Raw genomic sequence first — 24440 nt, forward strand, 5'->3', positions numbered from 1 at the left:
TTATATCGTTTCTTGTTAGAGATATCGAAAATCTGTCAACTGATGAAATGTTGGTCATAAAATTTCCAATATTTTATCAGTGGACACATGTTTGATATCTCCTACAGTACTCGAGATAATTGAGCTTAAACGGTAATTGGAGCCAAACATTTTAATTTCTATTGGAGGAAATACATTTTTTGACAATCAAATTTTTAAATTCTAGAGGAATGTGCGCTCTATTCAAAGAAATTTACGGGTACTAGGTTAAACATGAAAGTATTCACACTTCCCTTTTTTCTCCTCCTTTTCTTCTGATCTTTCCTTTTTTCCAACTTTTTCTCTTCGAACCCAAATACATTTCATGTTTTTTTTTCTGTTTCTCATTTATACCAATCAATTGCTTTCTCATTGACGGGATCCCTCTCTTTTTTGATGCAAAATTATCATACTCCTTTCCTTTTTTCTCCTTATCATCCAAGTTTTATGTACATACCGTACCAGTGTTGCTCCCGAATCTTTTTTCTACAATTTTCCTTTTTTTGTGTTTCTCTTGTGCCAAAGACTATTTTTTCAATTAAAGTGGTTAATTTCAATAATACTGGTGTACTGCATTTTACAAGACAGGGAGATGGTGTGATGGAATGAATGAATCTCAAAATAGATCGAAATCATCAGAATAAGTTAGATCAGGATAAATCAGGATAAATTAGAAATAAATTAGAAAGAGGTTGCAAGAAAAAAATCAAATCTTCTCCAAGACCTCCAGTGGCTTGCTGCGATCCAACTCCGTGTACAACTGGAACACCTCCTTCTCAACAGCGGCAAGTGCTGCATCAGCGTTGACCGATTTCCAGAAGGCGTCATCGCGAAGTGTTGGCATCACCTTTGCCACCTCCGCTTGCAATTGTGCCGTTTCGAGACGTTCGTTTCCGAATCCGCCACGTGATGCTGCTACTTCAGGAGACACTTGGAAGAAGAGTACGATGTCTGGTTTTGGGAGACCCTGGTCAGTGACGCGGACCCAGTCTTCCGGGAGACCTGGAAACAGAATTTGAGTTGTGAATATTTATGATATTATTTTCCCTAGTACTTCTAAATGTCAGTCTCTAAGTTCAAAAACTCATACAGGTGTTTTTAAAATGAGTCAGTTGTTTCGTTCTACCTACTCATAAGACTCATTAGTCATTGATTCCAGGTCAGAACCCCATGTGGAATTTTTTATTGACTAGACTTTAAACCATTCCCTCTTTGACGTCTATACCACACCTTTATTGGTTTTTCAAGAACTTTTGAACTTAAATCAAGAATTCCAACATGAACTATTATCAAACTTTTTAGGCAATTTCATTTGAGTCTAACACAGATCTTCTTCTTCCGGACTGTTCTAAATGACATATGGTTTTTTATGTGATGGTGCTGATAGAAGATAAGGTGGAAATAATTTTTTTGGAACCGGAACAATGATATCATTGAGAGATTCTTTTGGAAACAGACTGAACAAAACGAGTGGGACAGTATAGGGAGCCAACAGTTTTCGAACTTCTTGATTTTTTTCCGCTAGCACCATTTTTGATAAGATTCTGATGTTTCAGAACAAATGACCAATAGTAGGGAGCCCACACTGTCAATTTTGAGCTAAATTATCTAGGTTCCTGTGAGATATCAAAAATCTGTTAACTGATAAAAAGTGTGTTGTAATATTAACATCAGTTGACACATTTTCTATATCTTTCACCGGATTCTAATTGAGCTTAAAGTTGAAAGTTTGGGTGTGCTTCAATTAGAGGAAATACGGTAGTTTTAAAACTTCTTATCGGTTTTTCGGCAGCTAGCATTTTTGATACGAATCCGATGTTTTTTATCAGCCTTTGACCTTCTAACTTATTTTTACAGTACCCCAAAACAAATTACTCAAATATTTCGAATCTCATCTACTTTGCGATTCGAAGTCAGTGAGTCTCTAAGTGCACAAAGATCTTCGCCCAATTCTTCGCACACATCCTAATACAGGAGAACCCCAAACAAATCATCTAACTTTTCCTCTCTTCTCCATTTCCTGTCCTTTCATGGAAAGAGAAAGGTGGACTGAACAAACATTCAATCTAAAAAGCAAGGAGCAACACAGTGGCATATTGTGAGAAGATTCTCTCCGAGGAAGAGGAGGACATCGACGACAGGCGAGAGCGACACATGTTTGTGTTTGGAATGGAGCTCCCCCCAATATGAGGAGAGACAAGAATTGATGAATAACACTGTCATAATAGGGCACTTTCAAGTGGATCATCCACAGTCATCGCAAAGGTGTCAATAAGTTATTCGCACAACAGGAGTCTTCCTGGTGACACTGGGTTCTTGGAAACTAGAACTTGTCTGTTGGAAACTAATTCTAGAAAACATAGAGGGACCACAGCATTCAGAGTTTAGAGAGTCGTGAGACGAAACATGTAACCTTTTGGAGCAGCTTGTAGATTTAGAAATTACCGTATTCCTTCTAATAGAAGCCCACCCAAACTGTCAACTTTACGCTCAATTTTTCCGATTTCTGTAGAAAATATTTAAAAAACTGTCCACTGATGAATTATTTGTAACAATATCACCAATATTTTATCAGTGAACAAACTTTTGATATCTTTTGAAGGAACCGAGATAATGCAGCTCAAAGTTGAAGGTTCTAGTGCTTCTATGAGAGGAAGTACGGTAATTATAAATTTGGAGAGAAATTTCAACTGTTTTACGATTTAATGTCAACGATTTTATGCAGTCTAATCTTAACATATTATGCCCCAAGAAGAAGCATGTGGGTTCAGAATTTAAGACGAGAATATCGCTTTTCTTCTCCTTGTCTCCTCTCCCAAAAAGGCAACATGAGCTGAGGAAAAGCAAACAATCGGCCGGAAAACGATAATTATTATTAGTATCTCATTCTTCTTGCCATAAATCTTCACTACCTGAAGAAGAAGAAAGAGCTCTGACGACAGCCGGCTCTTGCTGCTGCTTCCCGCCAACAAGTTTAATGAGCCAACCGCGGCAACATTCTAAGAAAGAAGGACCATAACCACCGGACATGCTAATATGGGGCGGCTCTTTCTCTCAACAACGTCATCATAATCGGTTCCGTATTTGTGCAGCAGAGGCACAATGATACATTAGTCACTTTTATGATGGTCAAGAGAGGACAGAGAAGGAAGATTCAGGTGAAACATGAGAGCTTACTTCTAATTAGGGACCATACAAAAAAACATATGTACACGAGGAACAGGTGAAGCGTATTAGGAGGAGATGAGTTGATGAGCAAGCTTGTTATGCTTCACTTCAAACTGACACCTCAGTTTCAGATCAAAGCAATGGCGCTAACCACTTGACTGACGACACGCGCCCTAATCACTTTGTCGGTGTCCTTTGGAGCCGATAATCTCTGTAGTCCACTTTAGTAAGTGTGTTGACGAAAACCAATTGTTTCGATAATACTGCGGCACATAAATAGACAGGTTATCATCACAGAAGGAGGAAAGGTGTCTATTGGTTTGGCAAACATCCAAAATGCGCCATGATGGGTGGGTGAGCACCCTAGGAGCTGTCAATAGGAAAGTAAGGGATCTTGGATATTTCCAAAGATTCGATGTATGTTCTCTGGTAACTTTAAAGAAGTAATTTCCTAGAAAAAAAGCTGTCCAACGCTACGATTGTTTTCCAGATTTACAGCAACGGTAAACTACTGTATCACTCGTTTTGACTGTGTTCTTCCTGTTGATTCATGTCGATTTACGGCGGGTCTGGAAGCGAAGGCCTCTGGAAAACAATGGCAGCTTTGGACAGCGTTTTTCCAGGAAATTACTCCTGGAAATCAACTTTGAACGCGCCATTACAGTGCCTTTTTAATTGAGACCTTCATCTACTGCTCCAGGAAGCCTAGTCATCACTCAAGAGCTCTCCATTCTTTGCCATATGCTTTTCTTCTTTTTAGTCCGTTTCCGTTTCCTTCCCATCATCTCTTCTCTTTCTTCTCCTTTTTCCAAATAGTTAGTTTCCCTTCTTCAAGTTTTTGTCAGTCTCATTCTATTCTTCCATAACAACTTCCTGCCCATCATCATCATCATCATCTTCTTCGTTTTTGTGTTTGTCTTCTTCAGAATGTCTCTTTTTTTGGCAATCGTCTGACATCGTCTTTTTGGTTTTCAACATAAAAAAGTGGGGGGACTTCTCGAAGAGGTCATCTTATTCACATTCGAATTGAAATTTCGGAACACCCTCCCCCTAAACCACCGGTGCGCACTTCCTGTGCTTCGTTTCCTATTCATTAGCTTGTCGTGCACCTGTTACCACAGGATACCCTTCTTTTTTCCCATCAACCGTAGAAAAAGCATCTCTCGGAGAACAATTAGAGGAGACAAGCGGTGATGACAAGAAAACGATAATTATGGGGGGGGGGGGGTCAAAAATTTAGCAAAAGCGACTTTTGGGTTTTTAATTTTCTACAAATCTTTATAGGACTAGGTTTCCCCGTTCTACTAGGTTGGTATGTAGATGACACGTGGCACTTCAAGACTTTCAAGCAATTTTACCTTTAGCCAACGAGTAGGAAACACCACTGTAACAGTAGCGATCGCAGACTACATCGACTCCTTGGGCAATATGCTGCTTGATCATCTTCTTCTTCAAGAAGCGATCTGCCGAGAACAGCAAGTGCAACGCGTGCTCATCCATATCGATCTCCCCTCGAAGATATCTGTCGATCATCTCACCGACAGGCGACTGTCGGTCTGGAATTTCAATTGTTTGTTAATGTTTTTTTTTTTTTTAATATTTTTACCTGGAAAAGCTTGGAGAACCGCCATTCTCCCACTATTAATGATCTTCTCAACCAGACGCTGAGCTTGCGTGGATTTTCCGGATCTATCGAGTCCTGTAGGTATTCGAAATTCAGGATTGAAATTTTTGAACTTTTATAAAATAAATACCTTCGAAAACGATGAGAGCTCCTCTTTCCTCTTGGTCGTTTTGCTCGGTAGCCATCGTTAGATTCTGAAAAAGTATCCACAAATAATTTGACACAGCGATGCGAAGTAGGAGAAAGGCGCCAAAAAGTAGATTAAAAAAGATCCCAACAAATGAGGAAAAATGAAACATTTTGGCGCTACAGCTAGAGAATCAGATCTTTCAATCTAATCTAAAAAATCCAGAAAAATCGCATCGGATAGCAATCCCTTCTTCTTATAAATTCCAATTCAGAACTTGTTCAGCTTCTCGTCAATCCATACACTATTTATTCTCTCATAAAAAAGACAACACACAAAATCGATAAGAGGGGCTAAATTAACGGATAGACGCATCTCGGAAAAAAGGAGATGAATCGGGGGGATATTTAAAAAAGAATACGAAGAAATCGGATGCCTGAATCGTCCTCCCTCAAATTGAGTTTAAATGTCGATCTTTGAAGAGTAGACGAAGACGTTGGCGTCTACCAATGGTACATGGTCTTCTGGAAGTCAACGTAACGGTGAGACTTGACGAGCCAGTTAAGGAACGAGTAAGCGAAGATGAAACGGAAGATGACCTTGACCTGAAAAAACACAACTTTTATCTTGCAAATTTACACCTAAATTAATCTTACGGTGTTATTGTAAACTGGTCCTGAGTAGTAGAGGTTGTGGACTCTCCAGACGTTGCGCATGAACTCGTTGTAGAATGCTGATGGAGTCTTCTCACGACGAGCAATCCAGGCTGGGAGCTCTCCGAGCTTCACGTCCATAAGCTTGGTGTCGAGCTTTCCGTAATATCTCCAGTGGCAGTATGGTCCGTGAACGTTCTTGTTCCATCTCTTGTCGAACAATCCGATTTCGGTCTTGTTAAGGACACTGAAAATATAAATATTGTTCAGTAATTCGCAACAATAACTTTTTCAAATATCTAAGCTTGTAGTCGAACAATTTTTGATAATAAAAAACGAACCGGTTGTAGAAGAACACTCCTACGCGTTCAACAGCGCGAGAGATCGGGATGAAGATCGCGTCCGGAACCCATGGTCTGAGTTGAGTGTGTGGTGGTGGAGGACGGAACCAGGACATTACTGAAAATTATATTCGATTAAAATTGATAGATTGGAAACCAAATTCGACAGAAGACAAAAAAAATGATACAGGAACGAACGAACCGACAATAATTCATGACTCAACGAATTCCTGTAAAAAACTTTTGAGACCTAATTATTGACAGATTAACTTCTTCAGGCGATGCTTTGATAATATTGAAATTACTTGACACTGATTTTTTTTTCCAAATCAACAGATGATTTGCATTTTGTCTGGGCGTTTTAAACTCAAAAAATAAGCAAATTCAAACTCAAAAAATAAGCAAATTATGTCGGACACAACCTTCTTCGCTATTTTTCTGTTTGACAGGAAAAGAAACATTTCTGAACGGAAAAATAGAAGCGACAAAAATTAACTCGAGATTTTCTAGAAGATTTTCAGCCTGAATTCCGTCAGATTTGGAACACATGACACATCAGAAGGTGCATAATAATCTGAATTATCATTTTTTCAACATATCTTGGCTTAAAACCTTGAAAAAACCACTGAAAAAAACGTAAAATCTCTGAAAGGCAAGTTATTTACAACGGGCGGCTATCTTTTTCCTCTTTCGTTGCGAGACCCATCGGCGATGGAAGAGCCGCCAAAAACTAGTCCGCGGGCCGAAAACTGGAGGGAAATTCAGTGAAATTTAAATTTTGAAGTTTTCTCACTCGTTTGTTGACTTTTAGTATATATTTACTGAAAAACAGTGAATCTTTGTGTTCATTGACAATTTTACAGCAGAGAAATGAGTTCTAACGACCAACAGCGTGGTGGAGTCGCCGACAAAGCCCTCCAACTTGTGATGGAGATGAAAAGAAATCCAGATGTTCTACCGCCGTATAATGCCGATCTCGTAAGACAGTGTCAGAAGAAAATCGACGAACTGTTTCATAAAAACGCCGCTGTTGTGTGAGTTTCAATTTTTTGACGACGACGACAATTAATTTTACAGCGAGAGAATGCGCAACGGACTCGAGCACGATCCTTCACTTCTCCAGCCACGTTTAGCAGCGATGTGTCATATTCGGGTTCGGAAATTAGCTATTTTTGAAATTTTATGTCAGTTTTTAGTTTTCAGAGATGCATGATGGCCTACGTCAACGAGCGCAAGAATAGAATCAGATCCTTCCGATGGCGGTACGGAGGAGCGCTTCCAGCGTCCGTCAGAGTAAGTACCGCCTTTTCGCTACAAAAAATTATCTCCTTTCTCAGAACGCTCTCTGCGAAGCTGAAATTCAATTCTTCAACGAGTACTCCAGCACACTAGCCCGGTTTCAGTCGAATTTAGGTGAAGCTGGTGTCAACCTTTTGCTGCATACCGCACCGCCCAAGACACTCTTCGTGCAAGTCCGAACCCTGGAGGATTATGGAGAATTTGAGACGTCGGATGGGACACAAGTTCAGCTAACAAAGGATAGTTTGGTTTGTTATTTCAAGCAATAATTTCAGCCATTATTATTTTTTGTGTTTCAGCACTCCCTTCCACGTCAAGACTGCGAAATGCTGATTCGACAAGGAGTTCTCGAGCTTGTTCATTAAATTTCTCTTCATATTTTGTTTCAAAATTCTACCATGCATTGCTACCATGCATTGCTTATTGCTGTAAATATGAAACCTGGTTTATTTAATCACAAATTCACAATTAAAAACAAAAAAACTACAGATTTAATATAGGTCGAAATAGTTGAAAACATCCATGCAATCATCGGTATCCATTATTATAATAGGACCAGGAGTTGTTGTCCCATCGCTGTAAGAAAAATCGAATTTTGCAGTAAAAAACCAATCAAGGCTCGATTACCCCGCTCATGGCATTATCATCCTGCTGTTGGCGCGTCTCATTCCTTTTATGGTTTTTCTGGCGTTGACCAGTCGGATAGTTTAGAACCGATTCGACTGGAGCATTACGATTGTACGGATCATGCATATAAAACGGATTTTTGACATATGACGATGACGTGGATACATAGGCTTGTCGGGAGTTGAAGAGATTTTTGTCGTCCTGAAAATAATAATAATTACAGCAGAAGAAAGACATTTTTGCCACTCACCGATTGTCTCAAGTTTCCATAAGCTTCCACTCTTTTAACAATCGCATTCCAATACTTTGCTTTCCTCAAGTATCCCAAATTTCCAACAATCACCGTCGCTTGTTTCGCTCTCGATAGAGCCACATTCAATCGAAATTTGCATTGCATGAATTCAGTCGCATGCTCATTTGTACAACACAAAATGATCACCTCTTTCTCGGATCCTTGAAACGCGTCCACCGTACCACACTTCACACCACTCCGTCGAAGTTGTTCGGTTAGCAGTGACGTTTGTGCAGCGTAAAAAGAAATGACTCCAATATCCTGTGGCTTCAGTGTGTATTTTCTTTGATCCAACAGATTCTGAACCATATAGCTGACTAGATCCTTCTCCGAGTGGTTTTGAGCAGAGGTTCCCATTCTTTGACAGGTACCCATATGATTGATAATCATAACTGGGTAACTGGGATTCGGCCAGAAATCCTTTCTCTTTATCATAAATTCATTCCGTTGGCTTTCAGTGACTCCAGAGATCAGCTTTCCATCATAAAACAGCTCACTCAACAAAGCAGTCGTCTGTGGGTGGCATCTATAGACATATCGAAGGTTTGAAATCGGGAAGAGTTTATTTTGAATCGCTCGTTCCATTGTGTTACCAATACCGAATTCTTTGAGACGCCCTTCGAGTTCTTCCATGCAAAACGGAGGAAGTTGATGGATGTCTCCGATCAATCCAAAGTTTGCCTTGTTGTAAGTTTTGAGTAGTCCCAACAGAGTGTATTCTGGTAGCTGACTAGCCTCATCGATTTGAACTGTAGTGCATTCGTTCTTGTTAGTTTCATATTTTTTATCCAATAAAGTGCAAACACTTTTCGACGAATCAGCGGTAGTCATAATAAGATCCGGTTCGTAGAGAATGAAGAATGCTTCTGTTAGATGGCCACTAAATGGTATCTTGCAGTCTCCATATTTATCAAAAACTCTTCTAGCCGCAGAACACAACTCGTCCACAGTTACCGTCCCATTTCTGATGATATGCGCAATCATGCTCTTCGTATGGTGCGTCATGAGCTCATTTCCATCCAGCTCTCCTATCGCCCATTGCTTGAAAACCTTGTTCATCAAAAACGGCATATCAAACTTCGTTCGGCCATGATCCGGTTGCTCATTCCAATTTTTGTCGGTAATAAATCTCATGAATTTCATATTCCGAAGTTTTTCATCTCCACTGTTACATGTCTTTCTGGCGATCTCGATCAAGTTGACACTCGCGAAATTACTCTGCGTAATCAAAAGTTGATGGGTCTTCCCGACAAGATTTCTCTCCGCATTTCGTTTATAAATCTCCAGTGCCGCCGTGATGATAGTCATAGACTTACCACATCCGAATGGTGATGATCCTATGACAAGTGGATTGCCATCAAGCAGCATTTGAACATATTCTTTTTGAAATACGTTTAGACGAATTGGTTCCGGGGTACTTGGGAAGAAGTATTCTCCACCAACATCTCCAGTTCGAAGTTCCAATGGTTTTCCTCCATACAATGTCTCAATTATCTTCCTTCCATTACTCTCCGGCGCCATGTCTTGGAAATATCCATCATACAAGTAATAATGGTCTTTTGGCTCTCGTTGTGATACAAACAAATCACCATTGAAGCGAAAATCTTTGGGGCATTCTCTGGTGAGTCTTGCTGCAATCTTCAGCCATCCCATATGGCTTGAATTACACATCACTGTTTCAATGGTACCATTGGTATCTCCCGTCGGTCCACCAATGAGGATTTTGTTTCCATTGTTCCACAGACCAAGTGTCGGGCGGTTTCGTGGGTTTTCGATTCGGAATCTAACAGTGGGACCTTCTTTAGACACATCGTACATATGGAATGCGCGGCAGTCGAATCGGCCATTGAAAATTGTATTGGCTGCACTGAATCCCATTAATGAACATGTCTCCACGATTCTCTCTCGTTTATACTTATGAATTTCAAGAGTGTCTGAGTAAGCTTTCGTGCCAATTTTGAACTCTTCGTTCTGTTCACTACATTCTTCATAACTGTAGATGATTCCGAATGCGTTGGGATAGCTCGAAATTTTTAACACATTCGATATAAGCAGGTTTTTGCTTTTTCGTTGGAAATCGTCCGAGAAATTGTCATCCAGTTTGATTGGTGAGAATGCCATTCCAGTATAGATCAAATCAGGTGCCACCGTTTTCCAGTCATCACAGTTTACACGCATCGGTTCGTCCTCCCCTTTCACCACAGCCATTCGATTTTTCAAGAAGGAGAATGTAACATCTGGTTTGAGAATCCGGGGGTACAGAATCATATTCGACACGATCCAATAGCATCTAGTTTCCTGAGTGACAGATGACACCTTGACGTCTCTCACTGAAGATTGGGCGTTGGAGTTCCTGGCGAGCTCAGTGACAGCGACGATATCTCCAAGAAACAGACTACCAATCACACTCTGCTCACTCAATCCTTTCAGTCTTGACCTAGAATTGACTTCCAAGAATCGAAGATCACCTCGATGATATCCATGAACGTTCACATGACACGCAATCAAGATGTACTTATCATTCTTTTCCATCAACACTCGATATAATCCACAAACTTCAGTCTGCGCAGGTGCAGATGCAGGCAGCGGCATGATAATTTCCTGTGATCTTGGCAACATTGGCAGGTCCTTGTCCCAGTTGTTATCCCACAAGTTGGACTTGGCAGCGAACTCGATGGCTTCGTGGTGTTTACAGCTTGAGGGCTTCCTGGTTTTTGGTATCTGTGGTGACTTCCTACCACGGTGATTTTCTCTTCTGTTGCCGCTCTTTTTCTGGTAGTACTGTGAGAAAACATTCTTCTCGTGTTCTAACTCAGCAAGCCGCTTCAATTCTTTGGACTCCTGAAAATAAATAATTTATGAAAAAAAGTTTGTTTCGATGTGTACCTCTGTCTCCTTTATTTTCTCCTCTTCTGTTTTTTCTTCGACTTCTGCAATGAAATCCGAGTTTAGAACTCCAAACGGGTTCACATAAGCAGGTGATTCAGAACGGTTTGATGTATAGGCATAGGCGGAGAAGTAGCTAGGTTTTGGGCATTCTGGCTTCTGAATAGGTGTTGGCACTCTTGAAGAACTCTCAGAGGAAGCGTTCGCAGGTTCTGAAACTCAAAATTTGGGTGATAAAATATCACTAGGTACAATTTCAAAAATCCTTATGTTTTTTTTGCAAATTTTCAATAAAACCCGCAAATATCATTTTCTCCTTACCAGTCGTTTCAGGGCTCGAGACATCAGTGTAAGTATTCAAATGCATTTCTTTTTTGAACTCTTCCCGATGATCGCCTTCTTTAAACTTAAAGATTGTTCCATATATTCCTGGATAGCTGCGGATAGTTCTTGCACTGACGACAAGCTCATTAATTTTTTTCTTTTGGTAATCTTTCGAAAAGTGGTACTCCAGCGTCTCTGGACGAAACGTCAATCCGGTGTAGATAGAGTCAGCATGCATCATATCCCAGTTGTCTACATTCAGATTCATTGGTTCGTTCTCTCCTTTAATTGCTGCCATTCTATTCACGATTGAAAATAAAACTGGAGATTTTTTGTCTACATTTCGAGGGTACAGTATCATTTTTGACACAATCCAATAACAAGAGGTATCCGGAGTTACTAATGAGACATCGACATCTCTCACCGGTGATATCGCTTCAGAATTCCTGGCAAGTTCGGTAACAGCGACAATATCTCCAAGAAACAAGCTCCCGATCACACTTTGTCCTTCCAACCTATTCAGTCTTGACCTAGAATTGATTTCCAAGAATCGAAGATCTCCTCGATGGAAGCCATGAACATTGGCGTGGCATGCAACCAAGATGTACTTGTCTTCCTTCTCCATCAACACTCGATAGAATGCAAAATCATCATAAACATCAGGTGTAGATGTTGGAAGAGGCATGATCATCTGTTCGGGTTTTGGAAGTTCCGGTAAATCAAAGTCCCAGTTGTTGTCCCAAAAATAGGATTTGGCTGCAAATTCCGCGCCCTCCGAATGCTTGAAATTGGAGATTTCTCTATTTTTGGGCTTTCTCAATTGGCGAGGCCATTTCTTAGCGTAGAATTGAGAGAAAACGTTTTTCTCGGTTTCAAGTGCGTGGAGCCTACACAGTTCTTCGAATTCCTCGTCCGGCAAACGCTTAACTTCTTCCGCTTTTTGCTTTTTCAAACGTCTCCGTTCTCGGCGATCAGGCCTCCGATTCGAAATTCCTGCCATGAAAACTCCAATTGGATTCTCAAAAGAAACTTGCTCGTTTGAAAGCGTTGCGGTGGAAGTTGTTGGTTGCGATAAATCCTGAAATATGCGATATTTTTCAACAAAATTTCAAAAAAAAACTAGAGGATTTTCGTCCGGCGGCGATGGACCTGGCCACAGAAAACTTATTTAAAGGCGGCATGCGCCTTTGATACTGTATTTTGAAGTTAATTTGCTTTTCCCAGTTTTTTGTCTGCTTTTTTTACTTTTTAAGAAAATTCAGTTGAGTATTGCAGAGGATCGGCAAAAAAAGAGCAAAAATCTGAAAAAAATGGACAGAAAAAATATTTTCGAGATACGGTATTTATCAAAGGCGCATGCATTTATTCGAAAACGTTTGTTGCCTTCGCTTCAAAATCGAAGTTGCGCGTTCAAATAAATGTTCGGCCAAAAGCTTCATCACCGGCGGACAAGCACAGTACCTCAAAACTCCGGGCCTCAAAAATTGGACGGTCTAACAGAAACGAAGAAAAAATTCCAGGCTTCTTTTCTTCAATTGTTGAAGTTCCTTCATTTTCAGATACTTGAGTTGTTTCTTTTTTCTGTTTCAAGTATTTAGGCTCTTTGGAACTTTCCAAACTTTTCCTGGGAACCTTGGTTTCCTCCTTTTCAGCTTTAGAAGTTTCCTGTGTTTTAATATCCAAAGTTTTGGAATTTTGAAGACCAATTTTATCTCCTGATTTGGCTTCGTCGGCTTTTGTTCTTTCCACTTTTAGTTCCGATTTTTCTGGATTCTGAAATTTCATTTGTAATTTTCTATATTTAATTCAATGAGGTTACCTCAAAGCTCATCTTTGCCATAGATTTTTCCACTTCAGATTTTTTAACAGGCATTTTTCCAACGACTGGTACCACAAATCTAGGAAAATTGGAGAGTCTGGGCTGAACTTCCGAAACCACAATTTTCTCCTGTTTCTCTTTCTGTTTTGTATATCCCAAATCTTTCAATTTCTTATCCGGATTTCGTTTCTTACGCTTTTCATCATCTGATTCCTCATCCCAACTGTTGTAGTATTCTTTGTGTTTTTTCTGCTTCATAGCTTTCAAATCTCTTAAATATTGATCATTGAGTCCACTGTCGTCTTCTGACGACTCATCCCATCTAATGCACCTATTATTAGGTGCTGAGTTCTTATTAGTAGGTGCTGAATCTCTCAATTTCTTATTCGGATTTCGTATCTTTTCCTCTTCATCATTTGATTCCTCATCCCAACTGTTGTAGTATTCTTCTTGTTCCTCCTGTTTCAGAGCTTCCAAACTTCTTGAAAACTGATCATTTTGTTCACTATCGTCTTCTGACGACTCATCCCATCTCTTAGCAGGCAACCAGTTGACCTGAAATATTGAACATAAGTCCAGGGGCATATGCTTAAACACTCTAATAAAACGCCGCCCACACTGTAAACTTTCAGCTCAATTATCTAGTAATAAACATTTTGTTAGTTAACCACTTTTTTATATCTATTAAAGGAACCAAGATCTATTAAAGGAAAGATCTATTAAAGGAACCAAGAGCTCAAAGTGCCCCCCCCCCCCCCCCCCGTTATAACTTTTGTGCCATATTTCTTCTGATCAATAAATTATCTTCTAAAAGTGAACGATTTGGGTGGCTTTCTATGAGAATGTTTATGGTAAATTCTAACCTCTAGTTTCACTGAATTATTCTTTGGTTCCCAGTCATGTTCTTTGTCATCATCCAATTTTCCAAAAACATCTTTTTCGTTGTAATTGTTCTTTTCTGACGTACTTGGTCCATCCTGAAAAACAAGAATCAGCAAGTGCGCTCTAATGACAATTTACAGAATTTGCGTTATTAATGCTAATACTTACATCAATATCACTATTGGACTCTGAATCATAATTTTTCGATTTGACGAAAGCTTTTTTAGCCTTCTCTGTTGATTCATACTTGATGGATTCATGGTCCCATGGCTTGGACCAATCAGCGATTCGGTGGGTCTGAAATTTTTTTTAGGTTATTGGAAAAAAATGATGATTCAAAAACTCACCCCAGAAGTTCCAGCATAAGCTTCACTTGGTCGTTCCCAATTGTCGAAATGGCACGGTTCAGGATTTTGTGTGAATTTTTTATGGTTCTGTTTCTGCCCAATTTGATTTTTAGATGGATACATCTTTCTGAAAAAGTCAATTAAAAAAGGATTCCAGAAATTGAAAAAATTCAAAAAATTGAAAAACTTGAATTGGAAAATTTGCGAATTACGAAAGAAGAAGGAAACCTTAAGGAACAGTTATTGAAAAAGAATTCTACAAAAATAATGAAGTTTAGGCCTGGATTATTCAGCCAAGGTTCCACCTTTCAATAAAAACCATCAGAGTCCAATGGGGCAACCTTTCGTTGTTTGCTTCGTTTACTAGTAGAAGAGAAGAGCGGGAGAAGAGAGCCCAGAGAAAAGGAATGAGGGTGAGGAAAAGAAGAGACGCGTTGGAGGACGGACGCCTTCATGCCAAATAAAAATGAGAAGGGCGGAAAAAGGTCATTTATGGGACGTGGTCAGTTATTCGGATGCACTATGAAAAGTAAGGGTACTGGAACTATGTAAATAAGAATTTTGGGAAAAATAAAGAGCCAGAAGACCTTAATAATAAGAACATTCGAAAACTCATTTTCCGGAACCTAACGAAAGTTTTATTTTTAAACTTTTCATTAATAAATGGAACAACAAAAATTCTTGAAGATTCTGAATGGACAAGTTGGAGTGATGAATGAAAAATAGGAAAACGCAGTAAACCTTACCGTAAACCTTCTTATACGGACCGATATCATTGAGCTCAAACTTAGCAATGCGGGGGCCCTACTACCATATTTTACGGTACTTGAAAATTATGAAAGGGCAAGTTAGATAGGACCAAAATTAGGAAAAAAATTGTAATACTCCATACTTGTAATCCGGGCCTTTGCCGGGCTTTCGCGGGCCCTGCCATAACTTCTTTCAGAATCAATGTTTTCAAACCAACTCTATCAGATATAATAGAGCTCCACGAGTACTACAAAACGGTATTATTTAGAATACTGTATCTTGTCTATGAACAGAGTTACTGAGCAAAAGGAACAAAAAAAGCAGGCCCCGCCCGGGCCTGGAGAGCCCTGCGAGAAAAGCCACTTTATGATCTGTAACTTTGTTCATAGATAAGATACAGTATTCCAAATAATACCGTTTTGTAGTACTCGTGGAGCTCTATCATATCAAGTTTAGTTGGTTTGGAAATATCGATTCTGAAAGAAATTATGGCAGGGCCCGCAAAGGCCCGACAAAGGCCCGGATTACAAGTATGTTATACTCAAATTCAACAGTAATATTTTTGCAAAATGATAATTTCAATTCCTACAGTAACCTTTTTGCAAAATAGCAATTTCAACTGAAATTGTGAAAAATTCTAACTAGCCAGCAGGAAAGTAGCAGGTTCTTTCCACTAATCTCTAAACTGAACTCGCTAGTCAGCCTCCATTTTGGTGTTTAAGAGGATTAGTGGAACATCGTCCGAACTACAAAAAGTGTCTCGCTGGAATTCAGAAGATGAGAGAACCAGCAAGAAGAAAAAGAAGAAGAAGAAGAGCTCAAAGCACTATTAATGGAAATGAATACTGAAAAGAAGAGAGCAGTTTTCTCCGTTTTCTCCGTTCTCTCTATCTTTTTCTTTGAGTTGAGCAAAATAACACATGGGATGTCGAGAGTGGTTGACTTATGCGGGATAATCATTTAAGTTTTTTATACTAAAAAAATTCTAACTGGCACAAGACATGTTTCAAAACATTCTGGATTGCGATGTTCAATCTCTTCAGCCGCCTCTTTTCAGCAAAACGTTTTAATTTCGCTGCAAAAAGAGAAGCATGAGCAATATAATTGGATTCCTCTCAGCTCGAACGAAAGGGAAAAACGAAGAAGTGGGAAAACCTCATTTCCTCCATTTCTGTCATGATGCACGCCAATGATGGAGCTAATTTGAGAAGATGAGAAGAGTCTTGTGATTGTGAAAGTTGTGGAAGAAGGAAAATTGATTTCCAAAAACAAAACGAATGTTGAGAATATTTTCAAAAAAATAAAACAAAATATCAAATAAAATTTTTTGATCTATTAGGTTTGAGGAAGTCTAGGTTTGAGAAAGGTTTGAGCGAGTCTAGTAGTTTAAATTTTTTTTTTGAAAAATTTCAGAGTAGACTGGAACTTTTTAGATTCTTATAGTCTAGCATCTTCGAAAGGTCCGGACACTCCTTCCATTTACCAACACTCTAATTGAACGACACCCTAAAAACTTTGAGCTATATATCTCATTTCTAGTAAAAAATATCAAAAAATTGGTCAACTGACAAAATATTTTTGACATAAAATAAACATTTTGTTAGTTCACTACTTTTTGATATCTTTAACAGGAAATGAGATGTATAGGCTCAAAGTTGACGGTTCGAGTGAGGTTCTATTTGAGTGTTTACGGTATCTGAAATTTGGTTTATCTAAAAAGGTTCAGACTTTCCCCTTGTTGTATTTAGTATAATTTCGATCCTCGAATCATGATCTGGCTGAATATCAAGATTTTATTCCAGATTATCCACTTCATTGTGCTATCCATAGTCAGTTTGCACTTTTAGACAGAGTTCACAAAGTTACGCCAATCTCGAACTGTGCTGTCATCATTTTCGAAAACTTTCGCTATACTTTGTCTTTCGATTTTAGACCATTCCCAACTGATAACCTATAAAATGTTGCGAAAACGGTTTGTCAACATGTTCTTTACCTCGATTTTATCACTTTGCACACAAAAAGTCCAAGTTTTATCTTTTTCGCGCCAACTATCACGAGAGAAGATCAAAAGCGGGACACTAAAACGAAGCATGAACTGACCATGTCGTTATCTGACGACTGATAATTTTAATAAGGTTTTTATGAGTTCAAAATCTTTAAAAGGGTCGCCCTGGAGGCTTGTCGATCATCAACCATGATCAAGGCTTTCAGTCTTTGCTTGGTAGCTCTAGGCTATGTCGCTGCTCAATCCGGAAATATCAAGCTGGAGTTTGTGCAATCCGTGAGTGGTTTTCAGATTCATATCTTAATTAGAAACCAGATCTTTAGATGTGGCGTCATGGAGAACGCGCGTCTCAAATCGATTTGTACCCCATCTACGAGAAGGACTGGATTTTCGGAGGAGGTGGTCTCGGAGAGCTCACTGCCATTGGAATGGGAGAGATGAACGATCTGGGAAGACTTATTCGTCAAAGATATGTCAATACCTTCAACTTCTTGAAGCCAAAGTATGCATCAAAGGAAGTTTATGTGAGATCTACCGACTTCAATAGAACCATCATTTCTGCAATGTCTATGCTATATGGAATGTTCCCACCAAGCTTGTACGATATTCCAAGTAAGCCAGTGGATTAATCTGATCGAGTAAAAAGAAAATTTCAGACGTGGATTATCCGTTCACCCCTTTCAAATGGCAACCAGGACTCACCTTTGTTCCGGTTCATGTTGACGGACCACAACAATGTGCTGCCAGTCAAAACTGCCCATGCCCAAGATACGATCTCCTCCAAGCTCGCATGCTTGCTCTCCCAGAAGTGCTTCCTAAATTCCAGCAAGTCGTTCTTCTTAACCGTCAAATCGGCCCACATTACAATATGACCACCGGAATCGACACCTTCTACACCTACCCGGACACGTGGAAGTGTCAAAGAGCCTACTTCAACAAGACCATGTACGAGAAACTTCCATGGTACAATGAGGACTTGTACTACCAGTCGCAAACTGTTTATGCTCCAGTCAAGGGATTCTTGGAGGGTAACTTCCAAAACTCCGCAGTCTCTAACGGTCTTGATGTGGCTCTGGAGATGAAGAAGGTTCGAGCTGGAGTCATCATCAATGAGTTGTACAACAGAGCTTCTGAGAAATTCGATTGCGCAGAACTTGGAGAGAACTGCACCGGATACTTGAAGCAGTTGAAGTTCTATGGATACTCCATTGTAAATTAAAAAATCCGATCTTCTATAACATTTAGAAAATGTTCAGCATGACAACAACGTCTACGCCGTTCTCGTTGCTCTTGGAATCCCTAATATCGCTGACACTATTGACGGATGGCCAGCATACGCCGCTGGAATCTTCTTGGAGTTCCACAGAAACACACAAACCAATGAGAGATTCTTCAAGGTTCTTTACCGCTCGAATGCCAATGCCAACATCGCTGATGTCACCACACAAGTCCCAATGTGCAATGGAGCAGCTTTGTGTCCATTCGCTGCCCTTCAGAACTTGGCTAACACCATTAAGCCACTTCCAGATATCACCACGGTGAGAACTTATTTTTTGAAAGTTGGGTTTCCAATAACATGGTATTTCAGCTCTGCAACTCTCCATTGTAAGAAGGACGTTGAGCAATAGATATTTTTAATCTGGGTTATCCACAATCGTGTAGATTTTTTTGCCATTTTCATGTTTAAATAAATACTTCAACTCATTTTTAAGCACAAGAGTACAGAAACCATAAAATCACACACATACTAAAATTTTTATTCCATACGGTACTTCCCTCTATCAATTTTTCTTTGTAAACAGTTTCTGATTAAAAACATGAGAATCAAAGTATTGATTTACGCCATTTTTTGGGGGACCAGCTTCAGTTGGGATTGCTGGAATCAATGGACGAAATCCCATAGAGATAGTGAGTTTTCTGAATCATGACCTGTCCAACCATGTAATCTTTCAGCTGGACATGGACAAATTTATATCACAAAGACACTGGTTTGCGGTTCTCCATCTTCTTCCGAGTGGCATCTGGAAGAGCTTCCTACCGAGTAATAAAGATTTACTTGCGTTTTCGAGACACTAGAGAGGAAATGGATAATTGCATAAAAATCTTGTTTTTTGAATTTAATAAATGTTATTTGAGTCTTTGAGAATATTCTTTGCAGGAAAAGAAAAGAGAAAAAGAAGAGATCCTTACTTTCAAAAGAAAGAATAGCTGCAATACGATTTTTGAACTTCATGTCAAAAAAATTCAGGAATCCCACAAAAATTGAAACCCTGAATCTAAAATAAGTTCCAGGTTTGTTCCTTCTCCAGATGTATCATTTTTCAGTTATTGCCTTTTTGGAAGACTAGACGTAAAAAGGGAATCGTCCCATTAATTCAAGCTCAAAATCCTTATAAATTTCAATATCAAACGGAATCAAACTAACACGATACAGTACTCTCAGCTACTTTGATTTCTTGAACTATACTATCCATCAGTACAAAAACTATAAAAACACCAAAACCAACAATAACTTTCTTTCAATAAACTGCTATTCTATAGGTGTTTATTACTCTTTTCATTGCTACCTTTTCCGTATAAAAACCACCATCCCGTTTCGTTCTTCAACCACTTGTTCCGAAAATGAAAGGAGTCCTTCTACTTTCTGCCCTTCTTATTATTCTGGCTGTTTATAGCAACGCTCAGAATGGTACCAACGAAAAAAGTTTAAAACCCATTGACCAATTTTAGATTGCTGTGCCTGGCCGGTTTCACCTTATGTTACTGTAGCGACTAATATAACCATCCAGCAATTCAATTGCAGCCAACCCATTTCGATTTCTTGCCAAAATTCAGGATATGGTATAGGACTATTCGAAAAAGTCGGAATCGCTGGAATAAATGGCCAAGGTACTACCAATTTTACAATTGTGAGTGCTCTCGACCAAAACTTTGAAATTTTGATTCCCCAGTTTTCAGTTGGCCGAAGATGAAAGAGAGGTCACCAAATCTTTCGCTTGTAGACATCACCAATGGAGCATGGTAGGAGAAACAAACAAGTATGACAGATTCGCGTGCATCTTCAAAAAACCAAAAGGAGATTGGATTGGATTTTGAAAGATTGTGAATTCACAGAAAGTTAACGAAGTATGAAAATTATTATGTTACTCGTACCCCAATTATGAAAAAAAAGGAATCAATGTCTATCTGTTCTAAAAAAAATCTGGGGTTACCCCACAAAGTATATTCGAAAAATTCAGAATTTTACCCTCTAGGTTTTTCAAACACCTAGAAATACCCTACTCCAAATTCTTCTGTATTCAAAGTTGTGAGAAAACCTTAGACTTCAAACACAGATTTCAAATAATGCATTCATTATGTTTCTTCTTCTCTTCGAAGTCAAACGCCGTCAAGCTTTCCGATTCCCGATTCCCGCGAGTTGCTGGGCGCGGGTCCCCGGTATCCTAGCAATTCTATCAAAATAAGCTTCAATGCATCTTATAAAGCTTTTTGTTCATCCATTCTCATTCTCATTTCTCCTCCTCCTTCAAACTTTCAGTCTCCCGTTTCCCGAAAAGGTTTTTCCTTATGAAGCCTGTCTTGTTATCTCTAGTGGTGGTTTTGACCACTAACATCTACTGTCAAGACAGTAGCACTGATGCCTCATCAACGACTCCACTGGATTGTGGATATCTTGCTAATTCTTATAAGAACGATGACTACTCTTACGATGGACAATGCTGCAATCCGAAAGCTGTGGCGTACATGGATGAGGAGTATGGTAGCAATTGGAGGGAAGACCTAGCTGACGCCGTTTCAAGAACCACATTTTTGTTTAATCAAAGATTGTGTGATGTTTCAAGTACATCATCCACGACTGCTGCGACATCTTCCACAACTGAACTGAAATCGTCAACAACTAATTCTCCAACCACTACGACTGAAGAAATAAATTGTTCTTGGTACAACAGAATGCGGGGTATCTGTGGTGCTAGCACAGCCTCCACTACTAGTCCTGCTAAATCTGAATTCAAATCTACTGATCTAACAAGTACTACAGAAGCAGAAATGACTAGTGAAAGTGGTGAGTGTATGTTTAGTGTTATGAACGATAGTTTAGGTTGTGTGTGTGTTATCCAAATCGTTAAAAGTAGTCTTGGGTTAGAATTGTAATGATTTTGAAGTTAAGAAATTCAGTTTCTGTCCGGTTCATAAATCGCACTGTGCAGCATTTCAAATACTACATATTTACAATCTCTAACTTTCAAATATTGTTTTTTTTTTAATTGCTACATTATGTTTTTCCAAAGATCGGACTGATGTTTTAAACGGAGCGTTATTTGATGATGGATACTTCTGAGCTGTAATAGAAGGGATCATTGTACGGGTTAAAGCTGTTTCACGGAAGTTTTGGTCCTGAAAACCGTGCTGCTCTTCTTCTGTTAGCTTTAACAAATTATATCACGAAAAACACCGGGTTCCACAAAGTGAATCTAACTTGAGTTAGGAGTTTGGGTTTCGGAAATATTCCTATCGAGAAAATCTAGGAAAATATTCCTAGAAGTCACACGAGTCAAACTCTCCGATTCCCGATCCCCGCGAGTTGCCAGGCTCGCGTATCGGGTATCCTAGCAATTCAATCAAAATAAGCTCCAATGCATCTTATTAAGCTCTATTTTTTTCATCTATGCTCATTCTCATTTCCTCCCTTTCAAACTTTCACTCGCATAACTCTCAAAAGGTCTCTCTTCATGAAACTTGTCTTGTTGTCTCTGGTGGTGGTTTCCACTACTGTAAACTGTCAAGATAGTAGTACTGAAGCCTCATCAACGACTCCACTGGATTGTGGATACCTAGCTGTTCCCTATAAAAAAACAAACCTACTCTTACGATGGGCAATGCTGCAATCCAGATGCTGTTTCGTATATGGATAAGGTGTATGGTAACAATTGGAGGGAAAACGCAGATAACGCCGAACTAAGGATCTCCGCTGTGTATATCGAAGGATTATGTGTTGTTTCAAGTACACCATCTACGACTGCCATGCTATCTTCCACAACTGAACTCATATCTTCAACTACTGAATCTCCAACCACTACGACGGAAGGATTCGATTGTTATTGGCTAAAAGACTCAATTGATTTTATAACAATTTCTGATTATTACGGAGACTGTTGTAATACAGCATCTGTTGATTACCTGAACGCAACATATAATGATAAATGGACTACTAATAAAGTGAAAATCGATCGCCGGGATTACATACGCGCATTACGAAATTCTGGTCTCTGTGGTAGAAGCACAACTTCGACTGTTATTTCGACATCCTCTACTACTATCACTACTACATCTGAATTCGAATCTACCGGTCTAGCAAGTACTTTAGAAGCAGAGACGTCTAGCAAAAGTGGTGAGTGTATGTTTAGTGTTACAAACAATGTAAGTTGTGGGAATTATAGAAACCATTAGAATCTTCGGTGGTTGGTACTTCTGAGCTAGAAAGGATCATTCTGCGGTTTAAAGCTGGACGGAAGTAGCAAAAAACTGTACTGAACGTATTATTGTCTCTTGTACGCAGTATCAAATTATAGCACGAAAAATAACAACTTCCACAAACGAAATCTAACTTGATAGGTGTGATATTTTGATCTCTTCTCCGAAGAAAAAAATGACGACTCCGAAAACTCATGACTTGACAACTCCGATTGCTATGCTTTTGGTTATCTGGAAATTCCAAAAACATTAGCAATGATCTCAAACCTTTAAATGAGTGCACACCATTGTGCAGCACAAAACCTGGTGAGTTCAAAACTGGAGAAAGGCAAACTACATCTGTTGAATTTTTATGCCAAAGCCCATAAAAAGCTCAGGAATGCACTGGAGCATTTTGTAGGGAAACTTTCTTTATTTCTTGCTTTTATTAGCGTCCTCTTTCATTTATTAGCTTTCGGCTTCCAGAAAATGGAATTTTTTCTTTTCCTAAGCCTAACCATTTTTCCTATACCCATTACATCAATCGATTGCTTCTGGCTTTCTGAATCATGGAGTTTAGCTCCAGAGTTTCCACTAACGTACAACGGAAAGTGTTGTAACAAAGAGGCGGTGGACTACTGTATTATGTATTATAAGGACTGGATGAATAATGGACGGAATTATGAGCTGTTGAATGTACTTAATTCGTTGGGTTATTGTTACGAGCAGACATCAACAGAAGGTAAAAAACATGGAACTTTCTTTACACGCCTCAATATATATCTGTGACAGGAACCGAGATATACAAGCTCACATTAAATGGCCTTCTATTAGAGTGTTTACTGTAACCAAATTTAATTTCTGTAACTCCTCTATTAATTTGTGACATCATTACTATGAAAATCTCTTTAGAATCTTCTTGGTATGTAGATTTTCTGACATCCATCCAAATTCATGTGCCCGTTAGTCACTCTAGGGATGAATCAAAAACTTATTGAGCAGAACCAAACTCTTTTCTAGTAAGCTTTAGAAGAGTCATCAAAGCAAGAAGAATGACTATTTGTTTTCAAAGGCTCTCTATTTACATTCTTTTAATTTACTTATATTCTGCAAATTGCCAAACTCCTAAAGACTGTGGTTTCTTAGCCAGCAGTTTCCAATACCGTTCCAACGGGACCACCAAAAATTATAAAGGAGAATGTTGTACAATCAGTGCTGTTAACTATATGGACGAAAACAGATCAAATTGGAGAAACGAACAACTCGCTGAAAACTATGTAGAACTTCTATATAGTAGCGGTTTTTGTGTATCTTCAACTACTACGAGAATTACTACTACTACTATTGCCACAACAACTAGCAAGCTCAATTGTGAGTCTGTAGATCCAGACTGTTGCAGTTCCGAGTCCCTGGCTTACTTGAACAATAACAAGCTTTTGTGGAAAGAGTTATGGGGGCTATTGGGAGGTCTCTTTCTACAGGACTTGGAAAACAATGGTTTCTGTGGGCTGACAGGTAAGTAATACTTTTGCGAAAAACTGAACTATACGATCTAAAATTGACTCTATTTTAGTTCAATCTCTTATTCATCTGTACGAATTCATAAATGAGCCTTGTGACTGCTGCCACGCAACCCCGAATATCGGTCTCATGATCATTTTGGATTTGCTCATTCTTTCTCAAAACAAAACATAGATATTCTGTGCCTCGAATGATGTTCTTATTTCTCTTGTTACTATTCCTCAACACCCGTGATTGTCAGTCAACTGACAGTTACGTTGTCACACCGCGGGCACCAACTACAACTTTTAAGCTCGATTGTGGATA

At 39.2% G+C, this 24440-nt stretch overlaps 8 protein-coding genes across 8 annotated transcripts; 5 read left to right on the top strand and 3 right to left on the bottom strand.

Annotated features, from left to right (window-relative positions):
- Window positions 1–724: 724 nt before the first annotated feature.
- On the bottom strand, window positions 725–4995 carry CBG01006 (the record flags this gene model as incomplete). The annotated part of the gene is made up of 4 exons (XM_045241652.1): window positions 725–985; window positions 2868–2930; window positions 4612–4742; window positions 4941–4995. The coding sequence occupies 4 exons, from the start codon at window positions 4993–4995 to the stop codon at window positions 725–727; spliced, it is 510 nt and encodes a 169-aa protein (XP_045091686.1).
- A 445-nt stretch (window positions 4996–5440) lies between these two features.
- CBG01005 lies at window positions 5441–6047 on the bottom strand (the record flags this gene model as incomplete). The annotated part of the gene is made up of 3 exons (XM_002629721.1): window positions 5441–5542; window positions 5594–5837; window positions 5932–6047. The coding sequence occupies 3 exons, from the start codon at window positions 6045–6047 to the stop codon at window positions 5441–5443; spliced, it is 462 nt and encodes a 153-aa protein (XP_002629767.1).
- A 754-nt stretch (window positions 6048–6801) lies between these two features.
- Window positions 6802–7595, top strand: CBG01004 (the record flags this gene model as incomplete). The annotated part of the gene is made up of 5 exons (XM_002629720.1): window positions 6802–6965; window positions 7009–7084; window positions 7135–7224; window positions 7269–7478; window positions 7530–7595. 5 exons carry the CDS (start codon window positions 6802–6804, stop codon window positions 7593–7595), a joined length of 606 nt encoding a protein of 201 aa, XP_002629766.1.
- Window positions 7596–7758: 163 nt separating this feature from the next.
- On the bottom strand, window positions 7759–14530 carry CBG01003 (the record flags this gene model as incomplete). Its single annotated transcript, XM_045241653.1, has 10 exons — window positions 7759–7806; window positions 7858–8058; window positions 8108–10990; window positions 11036–11247; window positions 11357–12437; window positions 12821–13132; window positions 13179–13733; window positions 14042–14155; window positions 14229–14357; window positions 14408–14530. 10 exons carry the CDS (start codon window positions 14528–14530, stop codon window positions 7759–7761), a joined length of 5658 nt encoding a protein of 1885 aa, XP_045091687.1.
- A 2821-nt stretch (window positions 14531–17351) lies between these two features.
- Window positions 17352–18790, top strand: CBG01002 (the record flags this gene model as incomplete). Its single annotated transcript, XM_002629718.1, has 4 exons — window positions 17352–17438; window positions 17486–17774; window positions 17819–18372; window positions 18419–18790. The coding sequence occupies 4 exons, from the start codon at window positions 17352–17354 to the stop codon at window positions 18788–18790; spliced, it is 1302 nt and encodes a 433-aa protein (XP_002629764.1).
- Window positions 18791–19784: 994 nt separating this feature from the next.
- On the top strand, window positions 19785–20258 carry CBG25447 (the record flags this gene model as incomplete). The annotated part of the gene is made up of 3 exons (XM_045241654.1): window positions 19785–19851; window positions 19893–20071; window positions 20121–20258. 3 exons carry the CDS (start codon window positions 19785–19787, stop codon window positions 20256–20258), a joined length of 384 nt encoding a protein of 127 aa, XP_045097971.1.
- A 471-nt stretch (window positions 20259–20729) lies between these two features.
- On the top strand, window positions 20730–21314 carry CBG25448 (the record flags this gene model as incomplete). Its single annotated transcript, XM_045241655.1, has 1 exon — window positions 20730–21314. One exon carries the CDS (start codon window positions 20730–20732, stop codon window positions 21312–21314), a length of 585 nt encoding a protein of 194 aa, XP_045097972.1.
- A 482-nt stretch (window positions 21315–21796) lies between these two features.
- On the top strand, window positions 21797–24308 carry CBG25449 (the record flags this gene model as incomplete). Its single annotated transcript, XM_045241656.1, has 5 exons — window positions 21797–22055; window positions 22108–22580; window positions 23100–23355; window positions 23634–24128; window positions 24187–24308. The coding sequence occupies 5 exons, from the start codon at window positions 21797–21799 to the stop codon at window positions 24306–24308; spliced, it is 1605 nt and encodes a 534-aa protein (XP_045097973.1).
- Window positions 24309–24440: the final 132 nt, after the last annotated feature.

The sequence above is a fragment of the Caenorhabditis briggsae genome (assembly GCF_000004555.2).
Source record: "Caenorhabditis briggsae complete genome, chrII, whole genome shotgun sequence".
In the NCBI taxonomy this organism is placed as follows: domain Eukaryota; kingdom Metazoa; phylum Nematoda; class Chromadorea; order Rhabditida; family Rhabditidae; genus Caenorhabditis; species Caenorhabditis briggsae.